This window comes from Diabrotica virgifera, chromosome 5 (genome assembly GCF_917563875.1).
Source record: "Diabrotica virgifera virgifera chromosome 5, PGI_DIABVI_V3a".
Lineage (NCBI taxonomy): Eukaryota > Metazoa > Arthropoda > Insecta > Coleoptera > Chrysomelidae > Diabrotica > Diabrotica virgifera.
In genome coordinates, this window is record NC_065447.1 from 89,507,393 (window position 1) to 89,530,367 (window position 22,975).

The 22,975-nt window shown below is 35.8% G+C and overlaps 1 protein-coding gene across 2 annotated transcripts in view; it reads right to left on the reverse strand.

Annotated features, from left to right (window-relative positions):
- The window catches only part of LOC126884287 (E3 ubiquitin-protein ligase UBR2), a 155,376-nt gene that overhangs the window by 89,998 nt on the left and 42,403 nt on the right, over positions 1–22,975 (reverse strand). For both annotated transcript variants that reach the window (XM_050650216.1, XM_050650215.1), the window contains 2 exons: positions 17,382–17,562; positions 1,889–2,053 (listed from right to left, as the gene is read on the reverse strand). In XM_050650216.1, coding sequence (XP_050506173.1) covers positions 1,889–2,053; positions 17,382–17,549 — 333 coding nt within the window. In that variant the 5' untranslated portion in view covers positions 17,550–17,562. The remainder of the gene's footprint in view (positions 1–1,888; positions 2,054–17,381; positions 17,563–22,975) is intronic.

The following is a 22,975-nucleotide window of genomic DNA, read 5'->3' on the forward strand; positions in this document are numbered from 1 at the left end:
GTCAAAATCCATATTGACTTCTCCAGAAAATTGGACGTTAGTTCAGGAAAACATGAAGAGTGCAACAGGAAAATGTTTTATTTGTAAGAACATTCAAGGATCATTTATTTCTCTTGCTCGATATTTGGAAGAAAATACAAACCTGCTTTCTTTCATCTAAATTAAATTCTGAATTTTGAGTACAAATATCTGCATTTATGAAACGTCTGAGAAATGTCAATTCTGTCAAAATAGCGCGGTGTAAATAGCGCAACGTAGGCTGTGTTAAATTTGCAATATCTCGCTACTAACAGTAATCGCATAAAAATAGAACGGGGGGTTAGACAAGGAGACCCAATGTCACCTAAACTTTTTAATACGGTCTTAGAACATGCTTTTAAGAGTTTGGATTGGATGACAAAGGGAATAAAAATAGATGGAGAATACCTAAACAACTTACGCTTCGCCGATGATATAGTCATAGTAGCTGAGGATCTAGGTATGGCAAGAGAAATGGTACAAGAACTCGTTGTGGCTACAGAAAATGTAGGTTTAAATATAAACATCTCGAAAACAAAAATAATGACAAATTTGGTACCCAACCAGAACATCAGTATTGCTGGGAAGGAAATAGAACTCGTAGATAGATATAAATACCTGGGACATGAAATTACGATTGGCAGGGATAACCAGACTCATGAACTGAAGAGAAGAATAGGTCTTGGGTGGGCAGCATTTGGAAAACTGAGAGAAACTTTTATAAGTGAGTTGCCCACATGCCTAAAGAGATCATATATTTGATCAGTGCGTCCTCCCAGTCTTGACGTACGGATCAGAAACACTTATCTTAACAAAAGCCTCGGCTACCAAACTAAGAGTCACGCAGAGAAGAATGGAGCGGTCAATGTTAGGAATAACTCTGCGAGACAAAATCAGAAACGAAGAAATCAGGAAAAGAACAAAGGTGACTGAAGTCATCGAGAGGATAGCCAGGTTGAAGTGGAGATGGGCAGGACACAGCCAGAATGACAGATGGGCGATGGACGAAGAGGTTATTGGAATGGAGGCCAAGAGAAGACAAGAGAAGCGTCGGTCGACCGCCTACAAGATGGACTGACGACTTAAGAAAGGTAAATAAAAACTGGATGAGAGCGGCGCAGGATAGACGGGGTTGGAAACGAGGGGAGGAGGCCTATGTTCAGCAGTGGACTTTTGAGGCTGGATGATGAAGACGAAGATGATGACATCACATTGAGGATCGGACAAGATGAAATAGAACAAGTTCACGATTACATATATCTGGGTCAAATAATAAAGCTTAACAAGGAAAACCAAACAGCAGAGATCAAAAGACGAGTTAGACTGGCATGGGCGGCATATGGCACACTAAGCTACATCCTTAAAAACAAAAGATATCCACAACATCTTAAGACCAAGATATACAATCAATGCGAACTCCCTGTTCTCACTTACGGTTCCTAAACGTGGACGTTTACAAAATCAAACATGGACAAGATCATAAAAACGCAAAGAGCAATGGAAAGGCAAATGTTGCACATAAGACTAATGGATAAAAAGAGAAACGAGTGGATAAGAGAGAAAACCAAAGTTAGGGATGTTAGACAAGAAGTTGCAAAATTGAAATGGAGATTTGCTGGACAGGGACAGTCTATAAGACAAAAAGAAGACCGATGGAACAAAATTCTCATAAATTGGAGACCGTGGGAATATAAACGAAGCAGAGGAAGACCACAAATGAAATGGGCAGATGATGTCAAGAAGCACGTGGGCTCTAGGTGGATAACTGTAGCGACAGACAGAGATGAATGAAAAAGGATTGGGGAGGCCTATGTCCAAAAAATAATTTAATACTTTTGATTATTACGAGCATTAGTCATTTTTTACTTACTGATGGAGGTTTCTCTGTAATCTTCTGAAGTACAATCTCGGGATCTCCATTGTATACGAATATGTCTAAAGTGTTTATCAATATATCTTGTCCTAATTCTTCGTTAAAATTCCAATTTAAACAGCTTTCATCCAAAGATGGGCTGTAAATTTTTGGGACCCATAGCTATAAAAAAAACAATTGTTTAATTATAATATACAGTGATGAATGCTCTAATAACCGGCAAAATATGCAAAAGATGGAAAACATCTAAGTTGTGATATAGTACGAGATCTATTTTTTATACGTGGCTAGTTGACTTCACTCATAATTAGGGCCCGCGCAAACTGCAGACTTTTTAGTCGGCCGATAGTTTAGTCGGGTTGGGCTGTTAGTGCGCACACCGAGCCAACTAAACAGTCGGGTTGGTGTAAGGGCGCAGACTAGCAACAACTATCGGCCAACTATTCTCGACCGATTACTAGTTCGTATTTGACTGTTGAAGTGAGTGGTTGCATAATGAAAAAATTGTCCAGAAACGTGATTATTGCTCTCATACAACGGAGGAGGAAAATTAAGAAAAGATTACGAGAGTATTGGGTGCATCCAATTTGTAAGAAAATATCTAATAATAAAACAAACATACAAATAAGCATACATTTGGGAAATGTGCCGATAGAAAGGGTTGGACAAATACAACTACCTAGGAACCTGAACGACAGAAATGACCAAACGACAGAAATAAGGACCAGGATAAGAATACCAAGGAATGTGTTTGTAAAAATGAAAACAATTCTCTGCAACAAAGACCTTAGATTCGAACTGAGAGTAAAAGCTTTGAGATGCTACGTGTTCTCGATACTGCAATATGGACTTGAATGCTGGACATTGAAGCAAGAACACGTAAATAAGCTACAGTCATTTGAAATGTGGTGTTACAGAAGGATGCTTAGAATAGCATGGACACGGAAGTATGGCGAGAAATGGGCAAAGAATGGGAATTAATAAACACAATAAAAATAAGAAAGTTACAATATTTGGGAAACGTAATGAGGGGACAGCGATATGGAATGCTAAGATTGATAATACAGGGAAAGGCTGAAGGAGTGTAGGAAGAAGGAGAGTGTCGTGGTTGAAGAATTTAAGGGACTTCAAAGAAGAAGAAGGAGCCAACTTCAGTAGACCTACCGAAATTTCGGTAGCCCTGGCAACACTGCCCTAAACCATCTTTCTATTCTTTTCTCTGCGAAAATTTAAAAATGGGAATTTTGGCGTGGAATCGTGGAAATACCAAATTATAGATATTGTCAAAGCAAAAGACGCTAATACATTTTCTAAAGAAAGGCTATTCTCGTATCCATTGCCTGCCATTCTCTTTGTTATTTCTATTTATTAGGTTAACATACGTGACTTACAACAATGGAATGGATATTTGCATTTTTGTTTACATTACTGTAGTTCTTTGCTTCTCTGAAAGGATAACAAAAGGCTACTTTTCTTCTTTGTCTTTAAACATCACTGTATTCAAAAATTCAACGAATCCGAAAATTGTATAGAGAATTCTCCAAATTGAACTGTTGGCCGACAAAACAATCGTCCTGTGTGCGCACGGCGTAGTTAGGCCGATGCCACATTATGCGTTTTGACCGGATGTGGTGAAAACGCATCCGTTTCCAACGCAACCGGACCGACCTGTCACACTATGCGTTTAGTCTGGTGCAGTTTGTAAGGCCGATGCCACATTATGCGTTTTGACCGGATGCGTTTCCGCCGCATCCGGTGAAAACGCATAGTGTGACATATCGGTCCGGTTGCGTTGGAAACGGATGCGTTTTGAGTCATCGGTACGCGCTTACAAACTGCACCAGACTAAACGCATAGTGTGACAGGTCGGTCCGGTTGCGTTTTCACCGCATCCGGTCAAAACGCATAATGTGGCATCGGCCTAAGCGCGTACCGATGACTCAAACCGCATCCGTTTCCAACGCAACCGGACCGATCTGTCACACTATGCGTTTTCACCGGATGCGGCGGAAACACATCCGGTCAAAACGCATAATGTGGCATCGGCCTTAGCCAATACTGATTAAACAGTCGGCCGACAGTTGGGCAACTTTTTAGTTTGAAGGCAATCGGGAAACCCATCAAACTTTTTTGTCGGCCGAGACTGAATCGGTGTAATGTGCGCATCTGTATACCTCACTGTACTGATTAAGAAGCCGACTAAACTGTCGGCTGATAAAAAGTCTGCAGTCTGCGCGGGTCCTTATACTAATAGGGGATCCGATATAAGGTCGATTTGCACCGATCTATTTAATAGATAAAAATTATTGGATATGTAATTTAGCGTGTTAATAATTACAAAAAACAAGGGTTGCCCGATGTAATCTTGTTCTAACTATAATTAATTAATAATTAAAAAATTATATTTTTTTATGAATTAAAAAAAAATCGACCAGGACAGATATTATATCAGATTTTTAGGATCATTCTAAACAAAAAAGCTATTTTGTAATTTTTCTCTAAAGTTGATCGTTTTAGATGGATGATAACATAGACAATTTAAAACTGAAAAAAGAACGAAAGAAGACAATTTTCAAGGCTCAAAAACCGCGACCCGTCAAAATAACCCCGACAAAATAGATCGAACACAAAATAGCCCCGGTCAAAACAGCCCCGGCTAAAATAGCCGCGGCTAAAACAGCCTCTTATAAACAATTACATAATTATTTATACAAGGTGTCCAAAAACTTTTTTTTATTTAAATTATTTGACAAAAAGGAAGAATGTATTTAATTTATTTAATTTAAAATGCATTTTACGGTTGCCCGAAAACAGAAAAAAATGTTTATATCACAAATAAACATTGATTTTCGCTTAAAGTGGGTATTACATTATCCTAAATTCAGGACCGATATTTAGGATACGATTTAGGACACTACATTCAGTCAAAAAAGCTAGCGATTACACCATCCTAAATTTAGGATCGTAAATTATAAAAGACAGCACAAAGATAGGGTTTGAAAACAAAGTGTTAAAACCACAGGGGCTCGGTTTAAGTAGGTAAAACTTTTAAAAGCAGGTAAAAAACAAAAGAATCAGATTTGAACAACCAGCTTGAGTGACAGACGTGTTGAGTGAATAATTACGTGTCGGTGACATGTTTATCGTTTTGGGTACAAAAGGTACAGTTGGTACAGGTATATGGGATTGTACACCCATCCGATTTTAGACGGTGCTGTACCGTCACCCCCGTACGAAATTATTCCGATTCGACTTTTTTGCACAAATTTACTCAAAAAGAGGTCCTTATAACAAAACTACAGGATGCTGGGAGGTGCCCAGGCCGGAAAATTGTTTAAACATTTTTTTAAACAAATTCAAAAAATCAATTTTTTCACTTCGTATACTTTTTTTTTTAGATTATATGGGTCATTCTGGGCAAAAAAGGTCTCTTGTGATTTTTCTCTAAAATTAATTTTTGTCGAGTTATACGCAATTTAAAATTTGAAAAATGCGAAAATAGCCATTTTCAAGTCTTAATATTTTAATTAAAAATAATAATTATTATGAAAGTCAGAAAGTGACCAAATCAAAGTTTACCTCTCCTTCAAGAGCCTGAAGAAATTTTGTCATTATTTTATTACAAAGCTATTATTTTTAATTATTAACAATTAGCGCTATATAATAATCATTTTTAATCGAGGTATTAAGCGTTGAAAATGGCTATTTCCGCATTTTTCAAATTTTAAATCGCGTGTAAATAGACAACAATCAATTTTAGAGAAAAATCACAAGAGACCTTTTTTGCTCAGAATGACCAAATTATCAAAAAAAAAATTGTCCGAAGTGAAAAAACCTGTGGATTTGTTATAAGGGGACGTTCAAGTATTACGTAACGCAGGTTGGGGGAGGGGGGGGGCAAAAATCTTCAAAAATTGCGGTACGTAATACTTGAAGTTAAAGTTTGTGCAAAAAAAAGAATGTGTGTGTACTTTGTACGCACGTAAGAAGTTATACTTTTATTATATAATTGCAAAGAAATAAATATACTTAACAGGTTATTTGTATTTTATTTAAATATTAAACTAACTTTCTTACCTACCACTTTTAAAAAATTTTTATTAAAACAATACCAAAAATTAAAAAAAAAAGAATGTGAATCGTCCGGGATTTCTCGATCTCCGGTCACACGCTCGACCACTCAGCTATATTCCTTTTGCTTTGACAGGTTACAAGATTTCTCATACATGCTGACAAATTTAATAGACCAAGTGAAGTATACAAAAATACTTTAAATATACTTACTATTATTATAAAATATCTTATTCCCGAGGAAGACAAATCCAAAGACACAAAAATTATAATAAATAATACATTTACTAAAAACACTAATATATCCTTTTAATGACTTATTGGCGCTGACAGCGCTGATACATACATATCTTGAAAGATTAGCAACGAACTACATACTGTCTGTGTGCGCATGCGCCCGGTATTATAAAATTTCACTCTCGATCGTAAAGAAGTATAACTTCAAAAATCTAATCGAAATAATTTCGCTAACCGGGGAGACGATACAGCCTATAGCGCTAATTGTTAATATGTAATTAAAAATAACAGCTTCGTAATAAAATAATGACCAAAGGTTCTTCAGGATCTTGAAAGAGGGGGTTTTAATCTTTGATTTGGTCACTTTTTACTTTCATAATAATAATTTTTAATCAAGTTATTAAGCCTTAAAAATAGCCATTTTCGCATTTTGCATTTTTCAAATATTAAGGGCCGGTACTTTATGTCCCGGTTAAACCTCGGTTAGCTAACTGGGGTTTAATCGGGACAGAAAAGTACCTCATAGGGCCTCTTGCGTTGTAATAAAAGCAATTATAATTATTATTATAATTATTTATGAATATAATAATAAGTATAATTGAGTTTATGTCTATGTTATGCATATATTTCTGTCCCGATTAAACCCCGGTTAACTAACCGGCTGTTAACGGAGACATAAAGTACCGGGCCTAAATCGCGTATATCTCGACAATAATTAATTTTCGAGAAAAATGACTAGAAATCTTTTTTGCTCATAATGACCCAAGCTATCTAAAAAATTTGTTCGAAATGAAACAATTATTTTTGTGAATTTGAATAGAAAAATTGTTTAAACAATTTTTCGACCACTACAACGCCTGGCACCCTGTGGATTTGTTATACGGACCTGTTTTTGAGAAAGTTTGTGCAAAAAAATCGAGTCGGAATAATTTCGCTAACGGGGGCGACGTTATAGTCCCGACTATTTAGCCATTTAGAATGTCGAAAACCATCCTAATTAGGATGCTAACTGACTAAATGCGATTACACTATCCTGAATTCAGGACGTTCTAAATATCGGACACTAACTTTAGGAAGATGTAATAGCCTCTTAACTTAAATGCTCAAACTTCCAAGATTCAGGGAAGACAGGACTCGAGTTCTCTGAAAAGACCATTTTTATTTAATGTGGTTAAGATAAACATCTGAATAGAGGATAATTACCATTTCCGAAAAAATATCTTTTTAAGGAATTTTGTCATGATGAATTTTGAAGGGAGCTTTTTTGTCGGGGCTATTTTGTCAGTGGGCTATTATTCCGCGGCTATTTTGTCTGCAGGCTATTTTGTCGGAGCTATTATGTGTGCGGGATATTATGTGTGCGGGATATTATGTCGGGGCTATTTTGTCGGAGCTTTTTTGACGGGGCTATTTTGACGGGGTACCCTCAAAAACACAAGCAAAAAATATCATTTTTGTACTTATCAAGTACATAAATTCAAGTTCAAACCTTTTTCTATCAGGTCTCGATAAGAATTTTAGCCATGCTTTATTCTAAAACATATTTTTTTAATTGTTAATGAGGAAGGTTTCTTATGGGGAGAAGAGCATTAACAACTAAAAAACAATGTTTCAGAATGAAATAAGTCCAAAAGACTTATCAAGAACTGATAGAATAAGGTTTGAACTTGAATTTAGGTACTTCGTAATTTCAAAAATGATATTTTATACTTATGTTTTTGAGCCTTGAAAATCGTCATCTTTCGTTCTTTTTTCAGTTTTGAATTGTTTATAACTAGAAAACGATCAACTTTGGAGAAAAATTACAAAATATCCTTTTTGTTTAGAATGAACTCAAAATTCTGAAATAATATCTGCACAAGTCAAATTTTTTTTTGAATTTATTTAAAAAAATGTCATTTTTTAAATATTCATTAATTATATGTAGTTAGAACAAGATTAGATCGGACAACTCTTGTTTTTTGTAATTGTTAACATGCTAAATTACATATCCAATAATTTTTATTCATTAAACAGATCGGTGCAAATCGACCCTATATCGCATCTTAGACTATACGTATGACGCCGAAAAACATTTTATTATAATGTCACATTTTATTTGTTTCGGCTGACACATTTAAACGTAAAATCAAAATAGAAATGCCAAATAAACTTAATTTCAAACTAAAATTATGGCCTATTAAAGTAGATTGTGTAATGGTTGGCAGTTATCCCTGAGCAAGGAAAGTTTTTACCTTTGTTGTATTTGTCCCACATCAACTCCAAATTGTAACCGGAGGGACCGCAGACGTTCGGATACAATTAGAGTCTCTTTGCAAAGACAATGACGTCGACTTTGCAAAGTAACAAGACACTTACTCAACACACACACTACACATGACACTAAGTACCTCATGTTGTGACTAGCTGAATGACATAAAGTCCATGCCATTAAAAAAACTCCAAATTGTAGGTGAATAAGGGATATTTCCTTTATTCCGAGACGATGCACAGTGGTCCAACATCCCGAAAAGCTGGCCAAAAGTTAAAAAAAACTCAACGTTTCGATAATATTATTATATTTTCTTAAAGAGAATTAAATTCCCTATTCAGTGTTGGCAACCCTAGAGCTATAAGTTCAGTTCAAAGTTCACCTTATTACGGAACAGAAGCGCAGTTAAGAATAACGAATATTTTATAGGCACAGTCTTGTGCGTGTATCTCGAAAATGAAGTGCGCAAATTGAATTCTGCAAAATGGAGGATATTCGTGGATCCATCTTTAATAAAAGCCGATAATATCAAATAGACAAGGCGAAAACGGCGGGTTCAAAGGGAAAAATATCCCCATGAGATTTTTTTGCATAATCACATTCGTGAGATATCCCAGAATAAGGTTCAAGAAGTCGCCCAAGTAAAAAGTGGGCCAATTTTTTTTTAACAATTTTTTTTAATCAAATTGCAAGAATCAATATTTTTGGCCCGAACAATTTTTTCGTTAATTTTTTGTACCATTCTGGACAAAAAAGGTCTCTTATAATTTTTCTCTAAAGTTGATCGTTTTCGACTTATAAGCAATTTAAAATTGAAAAAAACGAAAAACGAAAAATGGCGATTTTCAAGGCTTAATAACTCGGTTAAAAGTTATTATTATGAAAGTAAATGTACGACTAAATCAAAAGCCCCCCTACAAGATCCTGAAGAAATTTTTGTCATTATTTTATTACTAAGCTGTTATTTTTAAGTGATAATAATAAGCGCCATGCACGTGTGCGGGGCTGTAAATGCTGAGTGCGAGAGAGAAGCTATTCCAGCAGTCCAATTGTGCATCTTACTCGCACTCACATTTACAGCAGCGTCAATACGATACAACCACTCATTGTTATTAATTAAAAATTACAGCTTAGTAGTAAATTAATGACACAGATTTCTTCAGGATCATGTAACGGCGACTTTAAACTTTGATTTAGTCACTTTCTGACTTTCAAAATAATAATTTTTGACCGAGTTATTAAGCCTTAAAAATGGCCATTTTCGCGTTTTTCAAATTTTAACTTGCTTATAACTCGAAAAAGATCAACTTTAGAGAAAAATTATAAGAGACCTTTTTTGTCCAGAATGGTCCAAGAAACCTAAAAAAAATAGTCCGGGCCAAAATACTGATTTTTGCAATTTGATTAAAAAAAATTGTTTAAAAAAAAATTGGCCCACTTTTCTCGTGGGCGACTTCCTGAACCTTATTCTGGGATGTCCCACGAATGTGATTATGCAAAAATATCTCATGGGAATATTTTTCCCAACGAACCCGCCGTTTCCGCGTTGTCTAAAAATATTTGTATATGTGTTATATTTAGTATAGGTATTTTAAGTTGAAATTATGTAATAAGAGGGTATATATTTTGAAAAAATTAAATTTTCAGATAGGCAAATAGTTATATATTCCATCGAATTCCAAGATGATACTACAATCATCTTTTAGCCTATATTTCTCTCTTTAAGATTAAAAAAATTAGCTGCCACTATCTGCCCCTTTGGTTTTGCGAGAATTTTTTGTACAAGCGCTCTGCGCTATGAGTTTCAATATGAATAGTTAACAACGCAGAATAAACAGATCATGCCGCAGCATTCAGGTAGTTGTTATGACTGTAGATCTTTAGTTATTTCAGTATCATAGGGTAAAATCAGAGATAAAAGGGTCAGGTACAGTATTGTTGAAAATAAAGTAAAAATTAGTTTTTACTTTCATATGATTAATAATCGAATTTAACGTTGGAATAAAAAATCCGCCATTGCATCCGCCATTTTGTTTTTTGAAATTTCGATTTCGGATTCGTAATCAGTAACCTCAAAAACCCCCGGATATCAAATTTCGACGGTATTGCATATATTTAAGATACATAAACCCGCCATATTACATACGCCATTTTGTTTTTTGCCATTTAGACTTCCGATTCGTAATTAGCGACCTCAAAAACCCCTGGATGCCTAATTTCATGCAAATAAAAAAAAGCTTTCATATTTTGGCCATCTTTTCGGGTTTTTGGACCACTGTGCGATGGGCTAACCAAATACCCAAGTAGGTAGAGCAAAGAAGAAGACATATATAACTTAATAAAACTAGGTTAGGACAAGCGTCTAAGGTGGATACTCTCAATAGTGGTAATGTAATTAAAATTAAAGTATAGGTTTCTACCGATCCTTTCCCACCTCCCACCCAACTCTAGAAGTTTCATCTCTTTTATATTTCACAACGTATTATGTTTTCTATCTCATGCGTTATTTTGCTCATTTTTCCGGTTATTGGCGCGCTCATCACTGTATTTAAATTGCTGTTAAATCATCAATACTAAACATACTTTTGTACCAATAATTTCTCGTTGTAAACCTTGTGTGCCTTTTGTGGTAAAATTAATAAATATAATTTATTCTATCTGTTATTCTATCTATCACAATTTATTAAAGCCAAGGATGATAACATCCTTCCCCCTTTAAAAGACAGTATGACATCCCCATTTGTATGACAGACAACAATAACATTGGAGAATCAATTAAAATAAATATAAGCGATAAAATTGTATACCAGGGCAGTCCGATAAGTACTTAGCCTCTCCGCCCGAATGGCGCCACTATCGCAAATGAAGTGTACTGTCATTTAATGCGTTCTCGTAGAGGGTTAATGTCAAAATGTCAGCCAAATCGAAATTATAGTATTGTTGTGATTGCGTGTGAAAGTCAGCGTGTCCGCGGATTTTAATAAAATGGAAAAAGGGCAATATCGGTGGATGATTCGTTTCTTATTTTTGGAAGGGAAATCACGCAGCGAAATCAAAGAGCGCTTGGATGCTGTGTACGGTGACTCTTCTCCTTCGATGGCAACTGTCAAAAATTGGTTTAATGAGTTTCAACGTAGACGAATGTTGGTTTTGATGAGCCACGCGTAGGTGCCCCGAAAATGGCTACCACGGAGAATAACGTGACAAAAATCCACGATCTTGTGTTGGCAGACCGCCGACTGAAGGTGCGCGAGATCACATCTTATGATCTACGCCCAGGACCGCGTAGATCATATCTTGCATGAAATTTTGGACATGAGAAAGCTGTCGGCACGATGGGTGCCACGTTTGCTCACTTCAGATAATAAGCGCAACCGTGAGACCACTTCAGAGCAGTGTTTAACGCTATTTAAGTGTGATCCAAAGGAGTTTTTACGTCGTTTTATAACCGTTGACAAAACATGGATTCACTGGTATACACCACAAACCAAGGAACAGTCGAAAGAGTGGACAACACCCGGCAAACGTGCTCCGAAGAAGACGAAGACTGTCCAATCGGCCGGAAAGGTGATGGCCAACATTTTCTGGGATTCACAAAGTGTGATCTACATCCACCACTTGGAGAAAGGCAAAACGATCACAGGGCCCTATTATGTCGAATTATTGGGCCGATTCAACGCCGAATTGAAGAAGAAACGACTCCATTTGGCAAAGAAAAAAAGTGCTCTTCCACCATGACAACGCACCGGTTAACACCTCCGACGTCGTCATGGCCAAATTGGTCGAATTGGGCTACGAACTGTTGTCCCATCCACCGTATTCTCCAGATTTGGCCCCGTGCGACTACTATTTGTTTCCATACTTGAAAATGACACTCGTTGGACAGAAATTTAAGTCGAATGAGGTCATCGCCGCCACGGAAGCCTATTTTGCAGACCTCGAGAAAAGGTATTTTTCAGACGGGTTCAAGAAGTTGGAGCATCGCTGGGTCAAGTGTATCAAGCTAGGAGACTATGTAGAGAAAAAATTGCCACTTTTCCAAAATTTTCCATTTTATTTTGTAGGCTAAGTACTTAACGGACTGCCCACGTATAAAATTAAAACAACATGAGACCAATGTCTCCATAATATTATTAGTTCCATAAACAGTTACATCCACCATCCATCCAAACCTACATAGCAGATACCTACATAATATACAAGTAGTTAATAGACCGGTCTAGTTAGACTCAAAAATAGGAGTGAGGCTACAATAATTACCATCAAGCTGAAAATTGGCAGGATTGTTCAAAATACCATCATAAATGAAATCTAAAAAGTCCTCATAAATCCGACCCGTGCTAAAAAATTTACGCGGGGTCAAAGGTCACCAAATATGGTTTTTAGCGATTTTCAGCGAAACGGTAAGTTTTATCGTAAAATTAGCTTCAACAAAAAATGTAGGTTAGATAATTATCTATAAAAAATATCTTAATAGTTTTTTTCCTAAGAGCCACTGTTTTTGAGATACAACGATTCAAAGAGTTGAAAGACTTCTAATCGTCATAATATATGTATTAGTATACCAGCTATATACATCACTGAAGCTGTAATACAAGTAAACATAATATTATATCGGTCAACTTAACTTATATTACACATAATAATATAAGATTATAAATATGATAATGTTTCTACTATACAGCTTGCGGTCTACCGAGGGATGCAATGTATAAGCTGTATGATATTACAGTGCCAACAAAAAAATCTTTACAAAGTGAATGTAACGCGAAAATAATAAGAATTATTTGAATTTTATGGCTTAATCCCTAATCCCAACAAAAATAGTAAATTGATATGACAAAGTATTAACTTATAATAATTCATAACAACATAAAAGCGACATACATCATTGATGGAGGATATCTATTACATCGCATTGTGTGGGATAGCGAAGAAACATTCAACGTTATCTTAGATAAATACGTTCAGTATGTACGGCGTCATTTTGGTCCCAGAGTTACTGTCGTATTTGATGGCTATAATGATTTTACGACAGCAACATCTTCATCTTCTACCACTCAACAGAAATTTCTTGCAAATACTCACAACAAATCTCGGTTCATTTCAATGCTGAAAGATAAGTTTATTGCTGAAAATATATCGGTAAAACAAGCTAATAATGATGGTGACGTAATGATAATTGAAACAGCCATAGAGCAATTCAATTTAACAAATACAACTATTGTTGTAGGTGAAGATGTAGACTTGCTCGTATTACGTTATGTGCATGTTGTACTAAACTGTTGTCATTGTAGATACGGATACATGTAAGTAGGGAAACCTATTTGTATCTGTTATTAATAAATAAATAAATTACTCACTGGTAGAACTCCAATCGAAAAAATTATCTTTTTTTTAAACCTGGAAAAGCTCAACACCAATCGGAAATATATTCATCGAAAAGTTCATCTACTTTTGCAAAATGTCAAAATCATATACTATTTTTACACGCAATAACTGGCTGTGATACGACATCTGCATTTTTCAGGAGGGGTAAAACGACTGTTTTTAAAATGTTTGAAAAACAAGATTTACTTGAATGTGCTGAAGTTTTTAAAAAAACTAATTCAACTCCACAAGAAGTTATTTCCAACGGAATTAGCTTTCTTCTCTCTATGTATGGAGCGCCTAAGAAAACTACGTGCTTAGATAAGTTTCGATATGCATGTTTTTTTTTAAAGTACTCGAAACAAAAAACAAGTGCAGTTATCTTGTCTTCCTCCAACCTCAGCGGCTGCTCATCAACATCTTTTTCGGGTATATTACCAAGTTCAAGTGTGGCTTGGTTATCAGCTAGATCCAAAAGACGGGATGGAAATTAGTCGACAGTTCATTAGAACCAATTCAAACTTTACTTCCCCCTGCGCCGGAAAAACTCCTGAACACAATTTTTTGCAACTGTAAAAAGGGATGTAGCGCTAAATGTGTTTGCAAAAAAGTTGGACTGTTTTGTTCGGTAGCATGCACTAATTGTCAAAACCGGTCGTGCTCCAATGTTGAATCACCAACAATTATTGAGGATTCATTTGATTCTGTCGAGGAGCCATGCAATGTGTCATTATTGGGACAATTTACTTGCACACAGGATGAACAAGAAGAAGAAGAGCAAGAAGAAGAAGAAGAGGAAGCAAAACAATGAGAAGAAGAACAAGGGAAGCAGAAGTATTAGAAAATTATGAACCAGTTTGATAAATTTCCCTTTTTTTCAATTTATACCGCTTTGTATAACTTTTATCATTTTTAACCCTTGCCAACATCAATTATTAAATAGCTTTAAATTAAACAGAATCATAACAGATCCGTGGAATAGGCCTACTGGGGAAACCACGTTAAAAAATGCGCTAAGTACACTACCTCAAACCTTAAATAACTAAACTAATGTTATTTCAAAGTGAGTTATGGGTAATTAAATGTATATTTTTTTCGACGAGTACTCAAATCTAAGTATTCAAGCTTACATAACGGAAAACGATGCATTTTATAGGATACACTTGTTAAGCACTTGTCAATATACTTTGGAATACCTATCAAATGAGCTCCAGTATAAGTTAATAGCTTCAAATTTAAGCAAGTTATGATGAAAATAAGAGAACCCTTTCGATTTTTTAGGAAAAAGTGAAAAATAAAACATAGGCCATTTCCACAAAAATTAAAATTTGTAGCAATCCCCACAAGAATTTCTCAAGGTTAACATAGTTAATTATTTCAAAAATTTTGACTGGTTTAGAACGCATATTTTTGAAAAAAATATATAATTTTAAAAAATCAGAATTTTTAAAATTATCGTACTTTTCATTTTCTTTTGATAATAACTCCAAAAATACTCAAAATGCGTAAAAAATGACAAATAACTAAATTTTAGGTTTTTCTGCTCCAAATACTTCATTTTACTACTATCCATTTTACTATTTCCGTAGAGTAAAAAATAACCGAGGTAAAAACGTTTAAAATTTCAATTTTGCTGCGAGAACCATGTAACCGGGGCCATTTAACCTTTTATTTTTAAAAAAGTAAGAGGTTTAAAAGACCAAATTTGACGTTTTTTAATAGCTCTTAGAATCAAATTTTAATTAGTTTTTAGGTGAACCTGATATCTTAAAAATTAACGGAGTTATTTACAAAAAAACAATAACATTTTTTGGAAAAATTTTTAAAAGATAAATTTTGAAAAATTTTAGGTGCATAACCTGTTCGAGGGCTTATTTTATAGATATTTCTAAAAACTTTGACAAATATTTAATAAGTTTATGTTATAAAATGCTTCATTTTCCCGGTATTTAAGCTTGAATACTTAGATTTGGGTACTCGACGAAAGAAATATATATTCAATTACCTATATCTCACTTTTAGTTAACATTGAAAGGTTTTTCTAAGTACTTTATTTGATTTTTTATTGGCCTTAATTTTGATAATAATAACTTTTTTGTAAAAACTTATAGTTTTTGAGCTATTTATGAAAAATCGGTTAAAAACATGCATTTTTCTGACGAAAAATTAAAATCTTTGATCTTTAATAACTCAAAAAGTTTTGATTTATTTTAATAACTTTATATAACAAATTTTGCTTATAATTTGTCCTTCTATCGAATTGTGGGGTTATTTCTAATAAAATAATTTTCACCCCCGAGGGGTGGCATCCACCCCCAGGTAAAAGCGCAAGTTGTTATTGTTAATTTTGTTTTTTTTTCACCAATTTTCATGCAAATCGATGGAGGTTCAACGAACTCGGAGGTAATAGCTCATATCCATCTTCAGTGACTGCACTACTAATAGTACTTGTTTTTCTTCTTTTTATGCAGACATGACTGTTTGTTTTTTAATCCGCCTTCAGGAAGTTGTTTCACTATTTTCATGGTTTCCCACTAATCTTCTTCCTATTGGGGAACCGTCTCTGGTAGTCTTTCCTACTCTATTTACTGTCTTCTGCTTATACGATCGTTCCATTCTATTCTTCTCTTTCTTACCCAATCCTCGATGTTTTTTAATTTGCGTCTTGTCGTATATCTGTATTTTCTTGTCGTATATTTGTATAAGTCTTTTCAATCCACCAACTTTTCGATCCAACCATCAATTTTTCTAAGAATTTTGATCCAGAAAACAAACAAACAAATAAAATATGACCACACCATACGTTGGATGTATCTGGTATGGGGTCATTTAAAGCAAGATGATTGGATGTTTTCATATCCCGATACGACCATTACAATTCATAATAGTGTTGATATTGCGGGCCACACTTTTGAAATCACTTTTAAAATAAAAAATACGGTAGTTGGCTTAAAAAAACCGGAATATATCCTTTTAAGAGAAATGCATTCTTAGATAAAGACTTTGATGCAGCAAACGTCACAGATAGGCCTATTATCATAAAAGCCAAATATGCCCGTTGAACCGGAACCATTAACTGAAACGCCATACCGAGATACTTACAAACTTTCCGTGTCCGGAACACCAACAACTCTTTTGTACTTCCAATGGTTGGCCACATTGGCTGTCTTTTGCTGTCAGATCGTTTGCTGTCTTTGCCAAAATTAAGTCCTCTTCACTTCCTGCACCCTAGTACTTTCTTTTGTAACCCTTTTACTTTCTGAACTAACCACTTTCCTGAAACTACTCTTTCACTTCCTGAAATAAGCACTTTCCTGAACCCTGGTACAAGTATCGGCAGGATCTGAACCCTGCTGGTTCTGGAATAATTTTAGTCTCCACAGATTCAGCGATCCGGTTTAGTATCATTCCCAAACATCTTAATATTTTTGAAAAAATAAGAACAGACGCACAAATTTCAAGAAAGCAACAGAAAATTGATACATATCGCCATATTATATCTCCTATCTTATATTTACAAACATAAATAGTAAACGACAACATTGTAATCTCAACAGTTACCTTCCACAAGTCTTCAAAACTGGCCGAATTCAATATACCCTTGCTAAAGTGTTCACGCCAGGTTCCCACGATTTGTGTCACAAGCTCCTTGGTTCTAGTAGAATCATCAGCAGAGCTTCCTTCAAAAGAAATAGCATTTGTTGTCATTGCCTGGGCAGCGTCTTCCATGACTGCATCAGATCTGTAACAAAAATTATACTCGAATTAAAAAGATTTTAGTTTTAGGTTTCCTTCTCAAAATCAAATACATAATCATAAAAATAAAAACTCAACGAAATGAGCAAGATAAAATTAAAAAAGTAAAAATTAAAAGGTTTAAAAAATGTTAAGTTCAGTACCGTGTCACAAGACCAAGTCCTTACAACGCCATGAATGAGGAATTCCAAAAAACTCATATGCATGATAAAAGTGACAATGGCCACGACGATGCTATCAGCAGTAAAAAATCAGAACGACTTGTCAACCCCATTTAAAATACATAGGGGGTTAAGGCAGGGAGACGCGCTGGCGTGTCAACTTTTTTACATAGCCTTAGAAAAAGTCGTACGAGACGTATAAAATTTAGATAGCAGGAGAACTATATTTAATAGATCAATCCATCATCATCAGATGATGATGATGATGAAGTTCAGCACCGGATAATAGATATTGTTTGATGATTAAGAGATCCAGTGTTAATTATATTTACCCCTTAATTGTATTTACTCAAATACTTTAATTGCAGGTATTCCTCCTATACTCGATAGATAGGTTCTTAAAAAATGGCATATTGTAGGTCAGGGGTCACCAATTAGCGGACCGCGGTTCGCATCCGGACCGTGAGCTACTTTTGTGCGGACCGTCATTAAATTCAGAATATAGTGTTTGGCGATTTTGAAAATGTTTGGCGATGAAATTGTATATTATGTTTGACTCAACTTATGTGTGCGAAGCCGCTTTATCAAGAATGAACTTTATTAAAAATCGGTACAGATCTCCCTTCAAACTTCAGACAGATTGTACATAATAAAAAATGTCATTTTTCTCACTGATAATTTAATTTCGTAAAGAATGACAAATTTTCTGATAAGGTTTTTTTGTGGATTCCTGTTAAAAAATGCCCCCCTAAACAAATCAGAAGGGGCCCGGGATGCCGGGTAAAACAATCTTTTTATACAAATTCAAAATTACCTTTCAGCCCCGAAAATTGTATTTAAAAATAAGGTCTCTTGTCATTTTTTTCAAAAGTTGATGGTTTTCGAGTTATCCATCCATCCAATGGCACTACAGCCCAAATCGAGCTTCGGCCTCCCTCAACAAGCTTCTCCAATTATTTCGATTTACCGCTGTTCTTTTCCATGAACGTGTTCCCAGGAAGTTCCTGGCATCCTCATCGACTTCGTCTTCCCTTCTCTTTTTAGGTCTTCCAACAGGTCTTTTTCCCCTGCATTCTTGAAAGTTTTCGAGTTATAAGCGATTTAAAATCTGAAAAATGTGAAAATACCTACGCATTTTTGAGGTTTGAAAACTCTTACGTAAGTTATTAGTCTTCAGGTTGCCAAGTGCCTAATTGAAGTTTATAAATTTAATTTCAAGATTCTAACGAGTAATCGGGACTTACTTCAATATAGACTTTTGTTTTTAATCGTTAATTATCCGAGTCCACTCGACTTTTAATTCGCCGCACATCGCAATTTATGGTGCGTCTCTGTCGCACTTATTATACATATTATACGTACTTATGCAAAAAATGCCCAACAAATACTTCATATTTATTAAAATTTTATAATTTATTATTAACATATTTTTTTCTTAATGATTTATTTATTCAATTAATTATTGCCAATGTGCTAATTAAGTACGCCAATAAAAACAAACGGTCGAAATTGAAATAAACCCCGATAACTCAGCAGAATCTTGAAATTGAATGTTTAAACTTCAATTTAGGCACTTGACAACTGGAACACTAATAATGTACACATGAATTTTCAAGCTTCGCAAATGCTTATTTTCGCATTTTTCAGTTTATAAATCGCTTAAAACTTGAAATCTATCAGGTTTTGAGAAAAATGAGAGAAAATCTTTTTTGTTTAAGATGACCCAAAAATGCTGAAAACATATTTTCGGGAGCAAAAAAGGTGATGTTTTGGATTTACAAAAAACTGTTAAAAACAATTTCTGCCTAAAAATTTAGCACTGCATCCTTCTGATTTGTTTACCGAATTGGAACAGCCAGACAGGTAGTGTTAACTCCGGACCCCAGAAGTGTCATAGGTTTCCGAAACGGACCCTCAGGAAATATAATTGGTGACCCCTGTTGTAGGTGACCCAAGGACTTTCAGTCCTCGGTAATAATTTAATCTTTCATTATGCGTTTAAATTTTTCAAAAATACTTAATCGGCGCGAAATTTTGCGCGAACTACGCCCTTAAATTGTAAGTATTTTCCAATTGCACGAAGATTTATAATATCTATGACAACCAGGGGTTTGTAGCTCCGTGAAGTTAGCCCGAAAAAGTCGGGAAAAAAATGTGATCGATGCCATTCGATTGTCCATTGATTGTCCACGTTTGTCCACCATGTTAATTCGTTAGTCCACCCATCAATTTTTTTTATAAACAAAAATTTTTTTTCGGGCTAACTTCACAAATCCACAAATTTTCGAACATTTAAAAAAACTCTTGCTATATTGTTTGTCCACCACATAATTTTTTTTGTCCACCCTCTGATGTTTTTAAAATAATTTTTTTTTATATATAGGTATAATATATTGCTTACGGATAATAGGACAGTACCGCCGAAAAAGTACTTCAGACATTAGAATGAATGTTTATGCGGGAGCAGAATCTCAACTACCCATTTGTCTGCACCCTCGCAGCGTTTGTCCAACCCTTTAATGTGCAAAACAACCCCCTTGACGAATTTTTTTTAATTCTCAACCCGGGCCAAATTCACGTCCGCTTAAAAACGCATTTAAACGTTATTTCAGGTTCAGAATCCCAACTACCCGTTTGTCCACTCCTTCGCAGCGTTTGTCCAACCCCTTAAAAGCAAAACCAACCCCCTGTTATTTGTAATTATTTTTTTTATTTTTTAATTCGGGCTAACTTCATGTCCGCTTAAATGCGAGTTTAAACGTTGATTCGGGAACAGAATCCCATCTACCCGTTTGTCCAACCTCTTAAAGTGCGAAACCACCCTCCTGCAGATTCTAATTATTTTTTTATTTTTTAATTCGGGCTAACTTCACGTCCGCTTAAATGCGTGTTTAAACGTTACCCGTTTGTCGACCCCTTCGAAACGTTTGTCCAACCCCTTAAAGTGCAAAACGACACCCCTGGATATTGTAATTATTTTTTTATTTCCTTATTCGGGCTAACTTCACGTCCGCTTAAAGGCGTATTTAAACGTTAATTCGGGGGCAGAATCCCAACTACACGTTTGTCCACCCCTTCACAGCGTTTGTCCAACCCCTTAAAGTGCGAAACGACCCCCCCGCGGATTGTAATTATTTTTTTTATTTCTCAATTCGGGCTAACTTCACGTCCGCTTAAAAACACATTTACATGTTATTTCAGGTTCAGAATCCCAACTATCCGTTTGTCCACTTCTTCGCAGCGTTTGTACAAACCCTTAAAGTGCCAAAACACCCCCCTGTTATTTGTAATTATTTTTTTATTCCTTTATTCGGGCTAACTTCACGTCCGCTTAAATGCGTATTTAAACGGTTATTCGGCAACAGAATCCCAACTACCCGTTTGTCCACCCATTCGCAACGTTTGTCCAACCCCTTATAGTGCGAAACTCCCTCCTGCAGATTTTAATTATTTTTTTATTTCTTAATTCGGGCTAACTTCACGTCCGCTTAAATGCGTATTTAAACGTTAATTCGGGGACAGAATCCCAACTACACGTTTGTCTACCCCTTCGCAGCGTTTGTCCAACCCCTTAAAGTGCAAAACGACCCCCCCCCCCCACAGATTGTAATTATTTTTTTTAGTTCTCAATAAGGGCTAACTTCACGTCCGCTTAAAAACACATTTACATGTTATTTCAGGTTCAGAATCCCAACTATCCGTTTGTCCACTCCTTCACAGCGTTTGTCCAACCCCTTAAAGTGCGAAACCAACCCCCTGTTATTTGTAATTATTTTTTTTATTTTTTAATTCGGGCTAACTTCACGTCCGCTTAAATGCGTGTTTAAACGTTACCCGCTTGTCGACCCCTTCGAAACGTTTGTCCAACCCCTTAACGTGCGAGACCACCCTTATGCAGATTGTAATTAAAATACGCGTTTAAACCGACGTGAAGTTAGCCCGAATTCAGAAATTACAAAATAATTACAATCTCCATGGGGTTGTTTCGCACTTTAAGGGGTTGGACAAACGCTGCGAAGGGTTGGACAAACGTGTAGTTGGGATTCTACCCCGAATTAACGTTTAAATACGCATTTAAGCGGACGTGAAGTTAGCCCGAATTAAGAATAAAAAAATAATTCCAATCTCCAGGGGGGTCGTTTGGCACTTTAAGCGGTTGGACACACGCTGTGAAGGGGTGGACAAACGTGTAGTTGGGATTCTGGGATTCATTTAAGAGAACGTGAAGTTAGCCCGAATTAAGAAATAAAAAAATAATTTCAATTAACAGGTAATTTCAACAAACGCTGCGAATTGGTGGACAAACGGGTAGTTGTGATTCTGCACCTGAATTAACGTTAAAATACGCATTTAAGCGGACGTGAAGTTAGCCCGAATTAAGAAATAAAAAAATCATTACAATCTGCAGGAGGGTGGTTTCGCACTTTAAGGGGTTGGACAAACGGGTAGTTGGGATTCTGTTCCCGAATTAACGTTTAAACACGCATTTAAGCGGACGTGAAGTTAGCCCGAATTAAAAAATAAAAAAAAATAATTACAAATAACACGGGTTGGTTTCGCACCTTAAGGGGTTGGACAAACGCTGCGAAGGAGTGGACAAACGGATAGTTGGGATTCTGAACCTGAAATATCATGTAAATTTGTTTTTAAGCGGACGTGAAGTTAGCCCGTATTGAGAAATAAAAAAATAATTACAATCTGTGGGGGGGGGGGGGTCGTTTTGCACTTTAAGGGGTTGGACAAACGCTGCGAAGGGGTGGACAAACGTGTAGTTGGGATTATGTCCCCGAATTAACGTTTATATACGCATTTAAGCGGACGTGAAGTTAGCCCGAATTGAGAATTAAAAAGAATAATTTCAATCTCCAGGGGGGTCGTTTCGCACTTTAAGGGGTTGGACAAACGCGGCGAAGGAGTGAACAAACGGGTAGTTGGGATTCTGAACCTGACCTAACGTTTAAATGCGTTTTTAAACGGACGTGAATTTGGCCCGGGTTGAGAATTAAAAAAAATAAATTAAAGTCTTCAACGGGTTGTTATGCACGTTAAGGGGTTGGACAAACGCTGCGAGGGTGTAGACAAATGGGTAGTCGAGATTCTGCTCCCGCATAAACATTCATTCTAATGTCTGAAGTACTTTTTCGGCGGTACTGTCCTATTATCCGTAAGCAATAATTATATATATAAAAAAAATTATTTTAAAAACATCAGAGAGGGTGGACAAACATGGACAAACAA